General features: G+C 44.6%; 1 protein-coding gene across 1 annotated transcript in view; it reads right to left on the reverse strand.

Moving 5' to 3' along the window:
- Window positions 1-17,576, reverse strand: part of cita (citron rho-interacting serine/threonine kinase a) — a 54,019-nt gene that overhangs the window by 15,662 nt on the left and 20,781 nt on the right. Inside the window, 19 exon segments of the mRNA XM_024374610.2 lie at window positions 960-1,124; window positions 2,032-2,230; window positions 2,437-2,544; window positions 2,796-2,936; window positions 3,200-3,304; window positions 3,493-3,628; window positions 3,887-4,080; window positions 5,275-5,472; window positions 5,595-5,648; window positions 5,781-5,978; window positions 8,140-8,314; window positions 10,469-10,578; window positions 12,085-12,201; window positions 12,459-12,554; window positions 13,001-13,126; window positions 13,447-13,587; window positions 14,219-14,272; window positions 14,513-14,566; window positions 14,650-14,820. Of these exon segments, the coding sequence (XP_024230378.2) occupies window positions 960-1,124; window positions 2,032-2,230; window positions 2,437-2,544; window positions 2,796-2,936; window positions 3,200-3,304; window positions 3,493-3,628; window positions 3,887-4,080; window positions 5,275-5,472; window positions 5,595-5,648; window positions 5,781-5,978; window positions 8,140-8,314; window positions 10,469-10,578; window positions 12,085-12,201; window positions 12,459-12,554; window positions 13,001-13,126; window positions 13,447-13,587; window positions 14,219-14,272; window positions 14,513-14,566; window positions 14,650-14,820 (2,542 nt within the window).

The following is a 17,576-nucleotide window of genomic DNA, read 5'->3' on the forward strand; positions in this document are numbered from 1 at the left end:
TGTTTATACTTGCGTACTATTGTTTGTACAGATGAACGTCGTACCTTCAGTCATTTGGAAATTGGTCCCAAGGATGAACCAGACTTGTGGAGGTCTACAATTTATTTTCTGAGGCCTTGGCTGATTTCCTTTGATTTTCCCATGATGTCAGGCAAAGAGGCACTGAGTTTGAAAGTAGGCCTTGAAATACATCCACGGGTACACCTCCAATTGACTCAAATGATGTCAATTAGCCTATCAGAATCTTCTAAAGCCATGACATAATTTTCTGGAATTTCCAAGCTGTTTAAAGGCACAGTCAACTTAGTGTATGTAAACTTCTGACCTACTGGAATTGTGATACAGTGAATTTAAAGTGAAATAATCTGTCTGTAAACAATTGTTGGAAAAATTACTTGTGTCATGCACAAAGTAAATGTCCTAACCGACTTGTCAAAACTATAGTTTGTTAACAAGAAATGTGTAGAGTGGTTGAATAACGAGTTTGAATGACTCCAACCTAAGTGTATGTAAACTTCTGACTTCAACTGTACATAGAGTATTACCTCAATCAATCAATCACCACAACGACCTCGTACACCAGTAACGGTACGCCTTGTGTGTATAGGCTATATATAGCCTCGTTAATGTTATTTTATTGTGTTACTATTTTATTGTTATCTATTTGTAAATGTTCTTGCTTTTTAACTGCATTGCTGGGAAAGAGCTCATAAGGAAGCCTTGTTGTATTTGGAGCATGTGACAGCTAACATTTTACTTGATGAAAACAACAAGCACAATGAGATGGAAGATGGTTACCTCTTCACAACAGTTTCAAACTGGGAATACACTTACTTTCAAAAGTTACCCTTCGCTTCTCTGTGAGCAGAATGAGAGAGAAAGAAAATTAAGAGTTCTCTATATATAGAGATAGAGAGAGAGGAGACACACACACCGAGAGCAGGGGCTGTGGGACTTACCTTCGGGCGTGGAGCTCTCCTTGCATCGCGCAGAGCTAGAGGGTGCCAGGAGGCTGCTGGGGTTGGGCTGGCGCTCGGGGGACTTGACGATGGCCGACATGAGGATCTGCTGGCGGGCGGAGGCTGGCGTGGCCGGGGCGTGCTCTGAGGCTTTAAAATGGGCCGCTGGAAGGGAGGGAGGAACCGTTAAGCTTTTGGCAACACCTGGCACACTTCGACACACCAGAAACATTGCTTCCTGTACATCGTCTCCATCATTAATATACAATCACCCTGTTGAAATACTTCCAAAAAGTATCCTCACTTCCCTGAAGAAGACAGGGTAAATAAAGTAAGCATTCCACTGGACTGCTCCCCCTAATATGTCAGATCAGTGAGAAGTTCAAGGAAGGGATACAAGGATTTGAACCAAACACTATGACAATCATCAGGACATTGGTTCACAAACAACTCACAGGAGTGCTGACCTAGGATCAGTTTGGCCTGTTCGATAATAATTAATATTATAAACTGGGTGGTTCGAGCCCTGAATGCTGACTGGCTGGCAGCCGTGGTATATCAGACTGTATACCACGGGTATGACAAAACATTTATTTTTACTGCTCTAATTACATTGGTAACCAGTTTATAATAGGAATAAGGAACCTCCGGTGTTTGTGGTGTACAGCCAACCCCGCTGCTTTGTGTGTAACAGTATAGCTTCCGTCCCTCTCCTCGCCCCTACCTGGGCTCGAACCAGGGACCCTCTGCACAACAACAGCCACCCTCGAAGCATCGTTACCCATCGCGCCACAAAAGCCGCGACCCATGCAGAGCAAGGGGAACAACTACTTCAAGGTCTCAGAGCGAGTGACGTCACCGATTTATACGCTATTAGTGCGCACCCTGCTAACTAGCTAGCCATTTCACATCGGTTACACGTGCATAAGAACAGCCCTTGCCCGTGGTATATTGGCCCGTCCCTTATTGCATGAACAGGGAGGACCTGATCCTAGATAAGCACTCCTGCTTTCAGAGGCTTTATGAATATGGGCGTATGTCCTGTAATAAGATAGTTGGCGACACCACCCACCTTCTTCTCTTAGTGATCTCAGCTCTATCCTCATCTTCTGCAGGGCGTCCTCCAGGTCTGAGCAGCGTGTCCTTTCCTTCTCCAGGGCCACCTTCATGTCACTGTACTGCATGGGCAGTGCTGGCTGGGCCTGGGCCCCGGAACCCCCAGCCCCGTTCCCATTGGGCGCCAACTCATCCCGCCGCCGCCCGAAGATACCCTGGCAGGAGAGAGAGGGAGCTCGAGTTCGAGGGACCTGGAGTTTCAGAAGGAGCCACAGACTTGTGTGGCATTCATTTCACATGCAGTAACATTATTAAGATGTATTGTGTGTGTGTTTGAGCCTGTGTGTCCCCGTCCAGGGACAACAACCATCTGCTCCCTATGCAGACTGCGCCATTCGCCATCATCGCGGCGTTCTCTCACCTTCTTTTTCTTGGTGGGCTGATCCATTTTGGCCTGGAGGAAGTCAATCAGCTTGGTCTGCTGAGAAATGGTGCCCTCCATCTTGACTTTCTCATGAGAATAAACAGCCTGTGGCGTGAGAAAGAATCAATGTCAATATAAATGCATCAGGCTACCAGCTAACGTCTCACATGGAATTAGCTGTAAGAGCTGAGCTGAGCTGAGCGTTTCAAAAAACGCAAATAAGCGTTTCTTATTGGACAAGACCACCTCCCTTTTTCAGTCTGTTTGGTGCCGAATGAATACGACCCAGGCCAGCTGAGAACATCTGGGCTCAGCGGTGTTAAAAACGGTCTGAGTGGGACTGAGTGTAATGTTACCTGGATGTTCTCCAGCTGGTACTCCAGGTCGGTCCTCTCAGTCTTCAGAAGGTCAGTCTGGTCTAGAGCCTCCTGCAGGCCTTGTGTCAGACGAAAGATGTGGCTCTTCTGTAGGTCCATCTGCTGCTGTAGCTTGCCTTGCTGTGGTGGGGAGGTCACCACACCAACACACATCATTCCAAGACAATCGAAAAGCTATTTTCTGTAACTTTTTGTGTAAATTGGACTAGCGTCCTGACCAGGGGGGAACCTGTACATTAAGCTGCCTCACACCACAAACAGGAGACAGGCTCCTGCCCTATGGGCTGTCCTGGCTCGGACAAGGCTTACTTACTTTGGGTAAATGAAATACAATATTGCGTATTTATTGATGTTTGTGTGAATGTTTGCGGAGTGCTCTCTACCTCGTCCATCAGCCTCTGCTTCAGCTCCCTCTCCGTCTCCAGTTTTTGCTGCAGGGTGCGGGCGTTCATCTCCAGCATGGCGTGCTTCTTCTCCAGGTCATTCAGCTGACAACACACACAACCACAAGTTCAAAGATTGTGTAGAAAAATATAATATATGCCATTTGGCAGACACTTTTATCCAAAGCGATTCGGTACAGTGTGTACATGATGTTTTTCTACATATGCGACCCCAGCGAGAATCAAACCCATGGACCTGCCGTCGCTAGTGTCATGCTATAGACAAGACTCACCGTATCAGAGAGACTCTCGGCCTTCAGTCTCTGTTCTTTCAGGGCCTGCTGCAGAGCCACGATCTCCGCCGTGTGCTCCCTGACCGCTAGCTCCACCGCCTGGCGGGACTCGGTACTGCGCTGGTCCGCACGCAACCTACACACACATGGAAAATTAACACTCCCTGTGTGCGCACAGCTGTGTGTGGGTAGCAGTAGGTTTGTAGTATATGTGTGTGAAGGCATTTGCATATGTAAACCTTTGTATGTACTGTATTGTGTGTGTGTGTCATGCATGTGTGTATGTATGAAGCGTGTAAGACACGTGTGCATATATGAGGCTTGTGCGCATGCATGCATGTCGCTTGCTTGACGTGTGTATGATAATCTGCCGTGCGTGTGTGTGTGTGTCTACCTATTCTGCTTCTCGTTGTCCATCAGGCGCTGCATGTCTCGAGTCCTCCTCTCGGCCTGGTTCTTCTCGTCCTCCAGGGCTCCCCTCCAGGCCTCCCACTGTCTCTCCTTCTCCAGCAGCTCATCATTCAGACTCTCCAGCTCCACAACCTGCTCCTCCAGCATGCTGCACGTCGTCTTCAGAGTCTCAATGTTCTACAGGCACACCAGTCACTTGTTTGATTTTGCCTTTATGTAACCAGGTAAGTCATTGAGAAGTTGAGAACTCATTCTCGTTTGCAATAACGAGGTGATACACTAGTCACTTCCTATGCCGAGTCTGTGTATATACACTACCGTTCAAAAGTTTGGGGTCACTTAGAAATGTTTTTGTTTTTGAAGAAAAGCTCATTTTTTGTCCATTAAAATAACATAAAATTGATCAGAAATACAGTGTAGACATTGTTAATGTTGTAAATGACTATTGAAGCTGGAAACGGCAGATTTTTAATGGAATATCTACATAGGTGCACAGAGGCCCATTATCAGCAACCATCACTCCTGTGTGCCAACGATATATTGTGTTAACTAATCCAAGTTTATCATTTTAAAAGCTAATTGATGGCCAGAAACAAGAACTTTCTTCTGAAACTCGTCAGTCTATTCTTGTTCTGAGAAATTAAGGTTATTCCATGTGAGAAATTGCCAAGAAACTGAAGATCTCATACAACGCTGTGTACTACTCCCTTCACAGAAAGGCGCAAACTGGCCCTATCCAGACTAGAAAGAGGAGTGGGAGGCTCAGGTGCACAACTGAGCAAGAGGACAAGTACATTAGAGTGTCTAGTTTGAGAAACAGATGCCTCACAAGTCCTCAACTGGCAGCTTCATAAAATAGTTAACTGCAAAACACCAGATTCAACATCAACAGTGAAGAGGTGACTCCACGATGCTGGCCTTCTAGGCAGAGTTCTTCTGTTCTTGTGTCTGTGTTCTTTTGCCCATCTTAATCTTTTCTTTTTATTGGCCAGCCTGAGATATGGCTTTTTCTTCGCAAACCTGCCTAGAAGGCCAGCATCCCGGAGTCACCCCTTCACAGAAACTGGGATTAGCTAACACAACGTACCATTGGGACACAGGAGTGATGGTTGCTGATAATGGGCCTCTGTACGCCTATGTAGATATTCCATTATAAATCAGTCGTGTCCAGCGACAATAGTCATTTACAACATTAACAATGTCTACACTGTATTTCTGATCAATTTGATATTATTTTAATGGACAAAAAAAAGTGCCTTTCTTTCAAAAACAAGGACATTTCTGAAAGTGACCAAGCAGTCATGGAACGTAATCAAACATTTAAACATTCTGGAAGGTACAGGAAACAAATGATGAGCAGACGTCCGTCACCTGTTTCTGGTTGTTGAGGTGCATCTCTCGGTCGGCCACCTCGCGGCGGAGGCGGTCCACGTCCTGTCCCAGCTGCAGGCGGTCGTCCGTCTCGTCCGTGGCCTCGTCCAGCTGCTTGGACAGGTAGAAGTTCTGTCTGTTCAGCTCGGCGTTCTCCTGGCTCAGCTGGGTCAGCTGCTCCTCCAGATCTGTGATCACCTGGTGGTGGTGGGGGTGAGGAACAAAAGCAACGACTGAACGGAGTTCAATCATTGCTTGAACGCACATTCTAATCTATATTGACATTTACTGCAATTGGAATTCCAATAAATGTTACTTACTGAGCAACTGTCTCTCAGGGCGTCAAACTTGCGTTGGATTTCATCTCTGTGGGCCTGAAAAAAAATAAACAAAAGTCTTGACCTCTGGTGTGATTTACATGACAGGTTGTGTGTGTGTGTGTGTGTGTGTATACAGCTGTGCAGCTTGACTTGTCCCGTTGACCTGCCAACGTCCTTTCCTCTCACCCTGAGGGCAGTGATCTCCTCCTCGGCCTCGGCGGTGGTGTCCTCCAGCTCTGTCTTGGCCTGCTGCAGCTGGTTCTCCAGGGCGTGGCGTGCTGCCTGCAGCCCGCTAATCTGGGACTCCCGCTCCTGCAGCGACAACGTCAACTCCGTCACCTGGCGCTTGATCTCCAGCTTCTGCTCTTCGTGCTCCAGGCCCATCTAGAACACCAAAGGTTGACGGGTCAGAGGTTAAAGGGTCATGGCATTGCTTTGGATTTGATCGGATAATACAAGGGTGTGGGTAAATTAACTGCACCTTGTTTCATGAATTGTTTCTTTAGAACAGTGCTTGAGGTGAAATACTGTACCTTCGGAAAGTATTCAGACTTTTTCCACATTTTGTTAAGTTAGACTTATTCTAAAATGGATTAAAAAATATATAAAAAATCCTCAGCAATCTACACACAATACCCCATAATGACAAATCAAAAACAGGTTTAGACATTTTTGCTGATTTATTAAAAATTAAAAACAGAAATACCTTATTTAAATAGGTATTCAGCCCGTTTGCTAGGAGACTCAAAATTGAGCTCAGGTGCATACTGTTTCCATTGATCATCACTGAGATGTTTCTACAACTTGATTGGAGTCCACCTGTGTTAAATTCTATTGATTGGACATGATTTGGAAAGACACACACCGGTCTATATAAAAAGGTCCCACAGTTGACAGTGCATGTCAGAGCAAAAACCAAGCCATGAGGTCGAACGAATTGTCCATAGAGCTCCGAGACAGGATTGTGTCGAGGCACAGATCACGGGAAGGATACCAAAAACTTTCTGGAGCATTGAAGGCCCCCAAGAACACAGTGGCCTCCATCATTCTTAAATGGAAGAAGTTTGGAACCACCAAGACTCTTCCTAGAACTGGCCGCCCGACCAAACTGAGCAATCAGGGGAGAAGGGCCTTTGTCAGGGAGTTGACCAAGAACCTGATGGTCACTCTGACATGGCTCAAGAGTGCTTCTGTGGAGATGGGAGAACCTTCCAGAAGGACAACCATCTCTGCAGCACTCCACCAATCAGGCCTTTATGGTAGAGTGACCAGACGGAACCACTCCTCAGTAAAATACACAAATGCCATCCCACTTGGAGTTTACAAAAAGGCACCTAAAGGACTCTCAGAACATGAGAAACAAGATTCTCTGGTCTGATGAAACCAAGATATTTGGCCTGAATGCCAAGTGTCACATCTAGAGAAAACCTGGCACCATCCCAAGCATGGTGGTGGCAGCATCATGCTGTGGGGATGTTTTTCAGCGGCAGGGACTGGGAGACTAGTCAGGATTGAGGGAAAGATGAACGGAGCAAAGTATTGAGAGATGAAAACCTGCTCCAGAGCACTCCGGACCTCAGACTGGGTCGAAGGTTCACCTTCCAACAGGACAAATCTTTGAATGTCCTTGAGTGGCTCAGCCAGAGCTCGGGCTTGAACCCGATCTAACATTTCTGGAGAGACCTGAAAATTGCTGTACAGCAACGCTCCCCAGCTAACCTGACAGAGCTTGAGAGGATCTGCAGATGTGCCAAGCTTGTAGCGTTATACCCAAGAAGACTCAAGGCTCTAATTACTGCCAAAGGTGCTTAACAAAGTACAGAGTAAAGGGTCTGAATACCTATGTAAATGTCTTATTTCAGTGTTTAACTAGCGACTCCTGAGGCAGGCCGGGCGCAATGTACGCTGACACGATCGCCAGGTGTACAGTGCTTCCTCCGACACATTGGTACGGCTGGCTTCCGGGCTAAGCGGGCAATGTGTCAAGAAGCAGTGCGGCTTGACTGGGTTGTGTTTCGGAGGATGCACGTCTCTCGACCTTCACCTCTCCCAAGTCCGTAGGGAGTTGCAGCGATGGAACAGGACTGTAACTACCAATTGGATACACGAAATTGGGGAGAAAAAGGGGCAAAATAATGTAAATTTAAAAATGGGGTATTGTGTGCAGATTGATGAGGAAAAAAATTATATTTAATCAATTTTAGAATGAGGCTGTAACGTAACAAAATGTGGAAAGGGGTTTGAATATCTTCCGAAGGCACTGTATTACTTGAAACTGAAGTTGCATGCAAGTAGCTTTGTGTAAATGCCAGCCAAAGTCAACACTTTTTGGCCTGGTTTCCCAGACACGGATTAAGCTTTGCCCTGGACAACAAAACCAATTTCAAAAGCACAAATATGCTTCATTGTCTTAGCTTAATCAATGTCTGGGAAGCCAGCCCATAGTCTTACTGTGTACAATACAGGGGGCCCTTCTCTTTCCTGGCTTCTCCCCTATTTATCCAAATTCCCCTCTGGGGATCAATACATTTTATTCAACTCTGACCTCTCGGAGTCTGGTCTCCAGCTCCAGCAGACGGCTCCTCTTGCTTTGCTCCTGCTGACTCATCTTCTCAAGGTGCTCCTCCAGCTTGGCGTTCTGGGCCTCCAGCTTCCCCGCCTGGGACTCTAGGTAGAACTTCTGCTGCCTCAGCTCCGAAATCATCTCCTCCTGGGCTTTCCTGCCACAACCACAGTCAGACAGAGAGAGGGAGACCATTGAGGTTTCAACCAAAAAATGCATTCTTTGGGTAACAACAGTAAACTTGTCTGGTTACGTATGCAACTTTGGTTCTCTGAAGGGATAGGGTGGGAATGATATGATGTAAAGAGAACTGAGGGAGATGGAGTTTAGTTTGGTGTGGAGTCTTTTTTTATTTGGTTTTCTGGTGCTGTAATGGCGATGGCTGGTGTCAGTTCCGTCTCCTGTCTGTTTTGTTGACTTTGACTTTATGCATACAATATATGTAAAAATGCATGTGCAGTGCATAGAAGTGGTAGTACCAACTAATGAACAACATAAAAAGGTGCCAACCAAAGGACCGTTTAGCATTTTGTCTGATCCCCAGGTATCCATGCAGGATGCAATTGCCACTAGCAGAGAGAGCCTAGCTAGCTACTCTGTCAAGAGGGGCTAGCTGGGGCAACAAGTCGGTGGGGGAGGAGACAGTAGTGGATTGAGGGGCATGGATTGTCCATAGCCGCTGCTCATCTCCATAAATGTTGCTGTGAACATAATGCAATGCTACATCAGACTGCTACAAGATCACCAACTCTTTGGTTTTGCTAGCCTGAGATTGCTAACCAAGGGAAGTGCTACACTATTGCACATGAAGGTTTAAAATGTTGTATTGTCCTGATAGATTGTAAGTTACTGTTTTATATCATTATATTCTCTTAGTATGAATATACCATTTTGATATATCCTTAGAGATAGAAATGAGAGTTAGGTTAAATCTCTGTGTATGAGAAGTGTAATTATGTAGTTGACTGCAGGAATGTGTTCTCCCGATAACTCAAGGCCTCTCCTGAATGATAAGCCTGTGATATGCACGGAGGAGCACAGAGAAATCCTGGGTGATGGAAAAGTACTGAAGTACATCTTTGTGGAAGGGAGGGGGTGAGAGCTAAGGGTATTAACGGACACTGCACTGTATTGAATCTATGTATTCAGCTGGTACATCTTCACTGAGTAAAAATGTGAAACATCACTCAGAGTTTGGGATCATTGGTATGATAAATATGTTTATTTGTATAACTTTGTCCTCAGGCGGGTATGTCTGTCTGGTGAGACTACGATTTGTGCCTAGTAGGTGTACTGCGTGGCCTGCTATGTTTATTGTCTTTTGAACCACTCCAAATAAGAAGTTCCCTCATGGGAAAATAAAGCTATTCTAAAGACCGCCACACTGACATGTTTTTGTTCTGGGTATAGATGCTACGGTTAGTACTCACATGTTTTTGTTCTGGATATAGATGCTACGGTTAGTACTCACATGTTTTTGTTCTGGGTATAGATGCTACGGTTAGTACTCACATGTTTTTGTTCTGGGTATAGATGCTACGGTTAGTACTCACATGTTTTTGTTCTGGGTATAGATGCTACGGTTAGTACTCACATGTTTTTCTGAGTGTAGATGCTACTGTTAGTACTCACATGTTTTTCTGGGTATAGATGCGACTGTTAGTACTCACATGTTTTTCTGAGTGTAGATGCTACTGTTAGTACTCACATGTTTTTGTTCTGGGTATAGATGCTACGGTTAGTACTCACACGTTTTTGTTCTGGGTATAGATGCTACTGTTAGTACTCACACGTTTTTGTTCTAGGTATAGATGCTACGGTTAGTACTCACATGTTTTTGTTCTGGGTATAGATGCTACGGTTAGTACTCACATGTTTTTGTTCTGGGTATAGATGCTACTGTTAGTACTCACATGTTTTTGTTCTGGGTATAGATGCTACGGTTAGTACTCACATGTTTTTGTTCTGGGTATAGATGCTACGGTTAGTACTCACATGTTTTTGTTCTGGGTATAGATGCGACTGTTAGTACTCACATGTTTTTCTGGGTATAGATGCGACTGTTAGTACTCACATGTTTTTGTTCTGGGTATAGATGCGACTGTTAGTACTCACATGTTTTTCTGGGTATAGATGCGACTGTTAGTACTCACATGTTTTTCTGAGTGTAGATGCTACTGTTAGTACTCACATGTTTTTCTGAGTGTAGATGCTACTGTTAGTACTCACATGTTTTTGTTCTGGGTATAGATGCTACGGTTAGTACTCACATGTTTTTGTTCTGGGTATAGATGCTACTGTTAGTACTCACATGTTTTTCTGAGTGTAGATGCTACTGTTAGCGGCTAACTTGTTGGCCTCAGAGAGCTCGGTGATCCGCTGCTCCAGATTCTTCATCTTGGAGTCCATGGCGTTGATGGTCTGGAAAAAGGGAATTGCAACACAAACAACACTTAGATCCATGAAATCAAATTAAGGATTTTTCCCCCACCTCCATTTCAATTTAAGGGAACATAATGTGAAAATTGTGCCAGGGTGTGAATAATGGAGACATGGATGCAATGTGATTCTATCTATTTACGAATAAGCACGATTACAGCTTACAGATGTGGTCAAATGTATCAGCACCCTTGTAGTCTTTCTTCTAAAATAAGTTGACATTGAAAACTGTGGGTGTTTACACGAGTATATGTTTGCACAGGCAATGATTCTCGTTTGCTGTGTAATCTCTCTCACCTGTGATATGTTGCAGGTGCCTATAGGTAAAAAATAGGCATCCAACCAGTTTTGAAAAGAAAAATACAGAACATCCTGCTCCATTGCACTCTAATGTAAAATGCAAGGGTGACAATATATTTGACCGCATTTGTACATCGCACACAAAAAGATGTGTTGATTGTTTATCATTTCCATGAAAATAGACATCTGGAAAAAAACTTTTTTGGTGGTTGAAATTTGTAGCCAGAGCCATATATTCAGACAGGGTGTAAATATAAAAGCCATATCATTAAATATATGGCTCTGAACGTAGCTACTGTAGAGCAATTCGACGGTAACGGTGTGATGAGGTAACGGTGTGATTGTGTATAGAGTTGTATGGTTCGTTTAACTTGGCAATCATTGGTTTTTGTTTTGACGTACATCTCAGTGTTGCTCTGTTACCGTGGACTTGCCCTGTACTGAAATGCTAAACTAATACATAGGCTAATGTTACATTCAGACCAAAAACCCTTTCTGTCAATGTCAAATGTTGTCTGGCTCTGATCATAAAGCCTATTAGCGGTAGATAACTCAAGTCGATCACGTTAACTAGATTATAGACTTAAGCTTGGACTTTGCAGTGACCCCATGTAATGGAATACTCCGAATTAAAATCTCAGTCTTGACAGCATTCCCTTCGACAAATTGAGTGGAGCGCCAAACAAAAAAACAAAAAAAAACTTAGCCCATAAACATGTCAGAGAATCTGTCCTCAAACAAACAAAAGCTGTGGCAGAAGTCTCGGAGGCTCTCGCCCACACGGCCCCATAATTGGGAGTCTAATTGGCTCACTGCTGTTCTATAACATGTAGCCTATGTGAGTCATACAATTTTCCCATCTCCTCTATTAGCTGCAGTCACCACATTGATATTCGCAGAGATTTCCCCCCTCACAAAAAAACAAACAGTGTTGACTGTACTGCCCTGCAAGTACTCTATGGAGAATCTGCGCAGCAATATAGTAAGGAACAGGCTACAATCAAAGAGCGCAGTCAATTAAAAAGTATAAAGCAAGTATGCTAGTTGACTTCTCCAGCTGCACCTTGTTTCATTTTTTTGTCTTTCAGCACAGTTTCCCTGCTTGAGCAGAACTGATAAGCCTAGCAGAGAGAAAGAAGTCAAACATATTGTATTAGTTATATTACTCCTTATGAAAATTGGCCTTACCGCTTTCTGTTCACTGAGGAGTTTACATTTCTCCCGGGCCTCTTCCTCGTGCTGGGCCCGTTTGGACTCCAGGCTCTCCTTGTCTGCCAGGTCCACCTTCATCTGGGCCTCCAGAACCTGGGCAGTGTTCAAAATGTTTTGAAACTGAGTAGTGCAATGCGAAGGTACTACCTGACCTTGTCCAATAAGAACACAGATGTATTTATTTCTGTTGCAAACTGTTTTGCTATGGTGTGCCCCAATCGAACAGTACACCTAGTTCAGGGGGACAGAGAAAGCCAAGTCACTAGTACGCTCACTTGGCCACACTTTTCAATACATAAAGATATCCTTGAGACCATGATTTGCAGGCTGACTTAAAAAGTCCTCTCTACCTTAATTTTGTCCTCATAGAGCCTCTCCTTCTGGACCAGGTGAGCCTCCATCCGCTGGGCTGTTGACTGGGTCTCCCTCAAGTTCTCCTCCAGCTCCTGTACAAACAAACACACACACACCATATATCATGCAAGGTAACAACAAAGACCTACAAAATGAAACAACAAAATATGGAAGAAAGCACTATCCACACTGTCACTCAGTCCATGACAGAGACACTTGCTTGGAAGAGCTGTTTATCCATGACACGGTGGTAGCGGTGGCCGTTCATGTTGGCATGCAGCCCGGGCCGGTGCGCGTCAAGAAAGACGTCGACTGTGTGAGCCGTGGTTTCTTTGTGGCTCGTGACAGCAGGTGGGACATCCAAAGTGAGAGAAATGGGTGTGTGCATGCCATGGGGCAGCAAGCAGGACATTCCCTATGCGTGTGTGTGTGTGCATGCTTTAATCTATGCTCTAGGATAAAGGTAGTATAGAGAGGGATAGAGGAGTGGAGGGGGGGGGTCAGGGTATTAAGAGGGGACTTATCCCTTGGCTCTCACCAGGATCTTATCAGCCATCTGCTGGATCTGCTGGGATTTAGTCTGGATGTCATCCTTCAGCTTGTTCTCTCGTCGCTCCACCATCTCCAGACGCTTCACCTGGTTCTCCAGGGTCTTCCTGCCCTCCTGCAGGACACACAACAAGTTCTTAATAATACCCACATGACTGTCAACAACACTGAAATCAGTGGAGGCTGCTGAGGGGAGGACGACTCATAATAACGCCTGGAACGCAGTGAATGGAATGGCATCAAGCGCATAGAACCCATGTGTTTGATACCATTCCACTAATCCCGTTCCAGCCATAAACACCAGCCCGTCCTCCCCAATTAAGGTGCCACCTACCTCCTGTGACTGAAACACAGTACATGGATGTAACACAATAAATCATTACAATTAAAAACAAATACATTTTTTACATAAACACAACACATGAGCAACCGTACCTCGGTCTCTCTGAGACGTCGTCGGAGGGAGTCACTGGGGTCGGCCTTGCCGCGCAGCCGCTCAAGCTCCTGCTCCAGACGTTCTTTAGCCTGCCGGATGTTCTGCAGCAGCTCTGTGGCTTCTGTACTGGCTTTCACCGCCTGGGGGTCAAGAGTCAAATTAGACATTGTGTGGAGACAACAAAGCCCATTAGGATTCATGCCTTTTTATTCCCAAGAACACAGGCAGCAAGGGCATGACACAATATAAATAAATGGCACTGCCATTTAGCCAAGAAACGTTTGTACCCACAACTTCAGTGAACTGTGAATGTCAATGACTGATTACATCAGAAGCTATTCAAAGCTACAGTTGAAGTCAGAAGTTTACATACACCTGAGCCAATTACATTTTCACAAATCAGTCAGTTAGGATCACCACTTTATTTTAAGAATGTGAAATGTCAGAATAATAGTAGAATGATTTATTTGAGCTTTTATTTCTTTCATCACATTCCCAGTGAGACAGAAGTTTACAAAGTAGATGTCCTAACCGACTTGCCAAAACTATAGTTTGTTAACAAGAAATTTGTGGAGTGGTTGAAAAACGAGTTTTAATGACTCCAACCTAAGTGTATGTAAACTTCCGACTTCAACTGTATGTGCAACTGTGTATTGGACCACAGTGGTGACAGCTGATGACTAACCATTCATTTGGGCTCACGAAGCTATTCTACGGTGACATCCAGGACCCCTGTGTGTGTGTGTGCGCTATGTACTTTAGAAAATATACCTTGGAGAGTTTGTCTTGGAGTTCCAGGATTTTTACTTGCTGTTCCGCATTGGTCTGAAAAACAGTATGAAAGATTAGCTGACTGTAATGTCAATGTGTGAAATGTATCTATTAATAATGGGACCTAATCTCTGCAGAAGGCTGAGGCCAAAACGCATCAGTGCAAGGCAATACATCAATTATTGATATTATCCATTTCATTCTCTATGGGACTATACAAAACGACGATTCGACACCCAAAGATTTTTGAAGAGTAATCCACAATACAGTTCACCCATGGACAGGACGGCATACCTTCTCCAGTTTGGAAAGGAGCTCCTCCACCTCAGCTTTACCCTGCTCCTTCGCCTTGGGGACAGAAATCCGACATGTTAGCATTCAGACTGCACCTGCATTCACCTCCATGGAGGTCCTACTCAGTATTCACACACCTTCTGGATCCTCTGCTGGTAGTCCACAGCCTTCCTCTTGAGCTCCTCGCTGGTGTTCCGGGAGTCTCGGAGCTCTGACTCGTACAGGTCACTACGGCGCCTGGCGGCAGACAAGTCCTCCTCCAGCTGCCGGATGGTGACCTGCATCTCCTCCAGCTGGGCATGGTACTCCTACGGCCGGGCGCACAGAGAAAGACAAGGGTTCAGGGTGTGCATGTCTGTCTCCTCTAGCTAGGCATTATACTCCTGGAGCACAGGGAAATGTATGCAGGCCAAGATGAACATATTCTGGGACCCTGGGAATTAAAGTCTCATGAATTTGTGTGTGTGTGTGTGTGACTGGCTCATCATTTCTGCGGAGTTGTCGTGGAGGATTTTAAAAGATTTTGTAATTACTATAATGACATCCACTCTTCAGGACGGAAAACATCATCCTTATAATCATCACACAGTCAAAATAAAAATCCTCTTTAGTCTTTTCCCCTTCATGATTCACACATACCCGCTTCTAATAATATTGTTGATAATATCCGACAAGAGCTGGCTTGTTATACTAACAGCAGTAGAATGAGCCTCTCATTGAGACGGTGGGGTTAAAAGCCTCTTACCTGCCGCTCTATAGTATATGAGCATGTGGAGAGGATGAATCACAGACAAAGAGAGGCTTACTAAGCCTGCTGATCCCTACTCTGGGTGTGGAACACTCTCTCACACTGCTGCCTGCCTCAGAGGGCATCAATCACTGGCTCCTAGACCAATCACTGGCTCCTAGACCACAGACAATCACCCAGAGATTCACATCAGACCAGAGAGTTAGAGACTGCAGAGGTACGCTAGGCTAGTTTCTACAAAGGATTTTGTGTGTGTGTGTGTAGCTCCTTGTATCTTTGTTTAAAGGGACACAGAGTTATAAATATAATACATGCCATTTAGCAGACACATTTATCCATAGCGACTTACAGTCATGCGTGCAACATTTTACATATGGGTGTCCCGGGAATCGGACCCCCTACCCTGGCATTACAATTGCCATGCTCTACCAACTGAGCTACGAAGTAGTGATGGGGGGGAATACATAACTCGATACAGTTGCATATCTGGATATTATTTTTTACGATATATCGTATTGTTTTGACAATGTCACAATATTATTTTTGCTAGTTGGCTGTACCTTTACCAAAACTCGGAGTCAATTTGTTTTCAGAGATTTCATTTCCATGACTGATCAAAACGTGTTCTCTCATCCCTCTGCAGCAGACATATGGTTAACAATATGTTTGGAACGTTGAATCGCAATAAAATCACAGTATCGAATCCCAAAACATATAAAATCGTGAGAGTCGCAATACATACTGTATCGGCACCTAAGTATCATGATAATATTGCAAGGTCCATGGCAATTCCCAGCTCTACTACAAAGGACCGCATAATAAAGCCATACTCTCTATGACAAAGTGTGTGGGTATGAGCCTCATTTGTCGACCAGTATTTACATGAAGGGTCACAGAATAAGGTAATAAAGACAATGATACTGTACAGTTAGTGATGAGTGCAATAATACTGTATTAAAGAGCACATACTGTATTAAAGAGCACATATACTGTATTAAAGAGCACATATACTGTATTAAAGAGCACATCCAGCTCCCGAGTGGCGCAGCGGTCTAAGGCACTGCATTTCAGTGCTAGAGGAGTGACTACAGACCCTGGTTTGATCCCGGGCTATGTCCCATCCGGCTGTGAGCGGGAGTCCCATAGGGCAGCACACAACTGGCCCAGCGTCGTCCGGGTTAGGCCGGTGTAGGCCGTCATTGAAAAGTAAGAATTTGCTCTTAAATGATTTGCCTAGTTAAATGAAAGGTAAAAAAAAAAAATATGCATTATGCATTGCAAATATGAAAAGGGATTCTGTACGATGACCTTACAATGAGAGAGTGGAAAAGTAACACTGGACTGGCTAGGCCCAGGCTACAAAATTAGGTGCTCAATCACCATTCAGTGCTTGCAGGTACATTATTTTTTATTTTTTCACCTTTATTATACCAGGTAGGCAAGTTGAGAACAAGTTCTCATTTACAACGGCGACCTGGCCAAGATAAAGCAAAGCAGTGCAACACAAACAACAACACAGAGTTACACATGGAATAAACAAACGTACAGTCAATAACAAAATAGAAAAAATCTATATACAGTGTGTGCAAATGAGGTAAGGTTAGGTCACTACCGCAATAAATAGGCCGTAGTGACAAAGTAATTACAATATAGCAATTAAACACTGGAGTGATAGATGTGCAGAAGATGAATGTGCAAGTACAGATACTGGGGTGCAAAGGAGACAAAAAATAAATAACAATATGGGGATGAGATAATTGGATGGGCTATTTACAGATGGGCTATTTACAGATGGGCTATGTACAGGTGCAATGATCTGTGAGCTGCTCTGACAGCTGATGCTTAAAGTTAGTGAGGGAGATATGAGTCTCCAGCTTCAGTGATTTTTGCAATTTTTTCCAGTCATTGGCAGCAGAAAACTGGAGGGAAAGGCAGCCAAAGGAAGAATTGGCTTTGGGGGTGACCAGTGAAATATACCTGCTGGAGCGCGTGCTATGGGGGGGGTGCTGCTATGGTGACCAGTGAGCTGAGATAAGGCGGGGCTTTACCAAGCACAGACTTATAGATGACCAGGGGCCAGTGGGTTTGGTGAGGAATGTGAAGCGAAGGCCAGCCAACAAGAGCATACAGGTCGCAGTGGTAGGTAGTATATGGGGCTTTGGTGATAAAATGGATGGCACTGTGATAGACTGCATCCAATATGGCTATTTTGTAAATGACATCGCCGAAGTCAAGGATTGGTAGGATAGTCAGTTTTACGAGGGTATGTTTGGTAGCATGAGTGAAGGATGCTTTGTTTGCGAAATAGGAAGCTGA

Source organism: Oncorhynchus tshawytscha, linkage group LG02 (genome assembly GCF_018296145.1).
Source record: "Oncorhynchus tshawytscha isolate Ot180627B linkage group LG02, Otsh_v2.0, whole genome shotgun sequence".
Classification (NCBI taxonomy): Eukaryota; Metazoa; Chordata; class Actinopteri; order Salmoniformes; family Salmonidae; genus Oncorhynchus; species Oncorhynchus tshawytscha.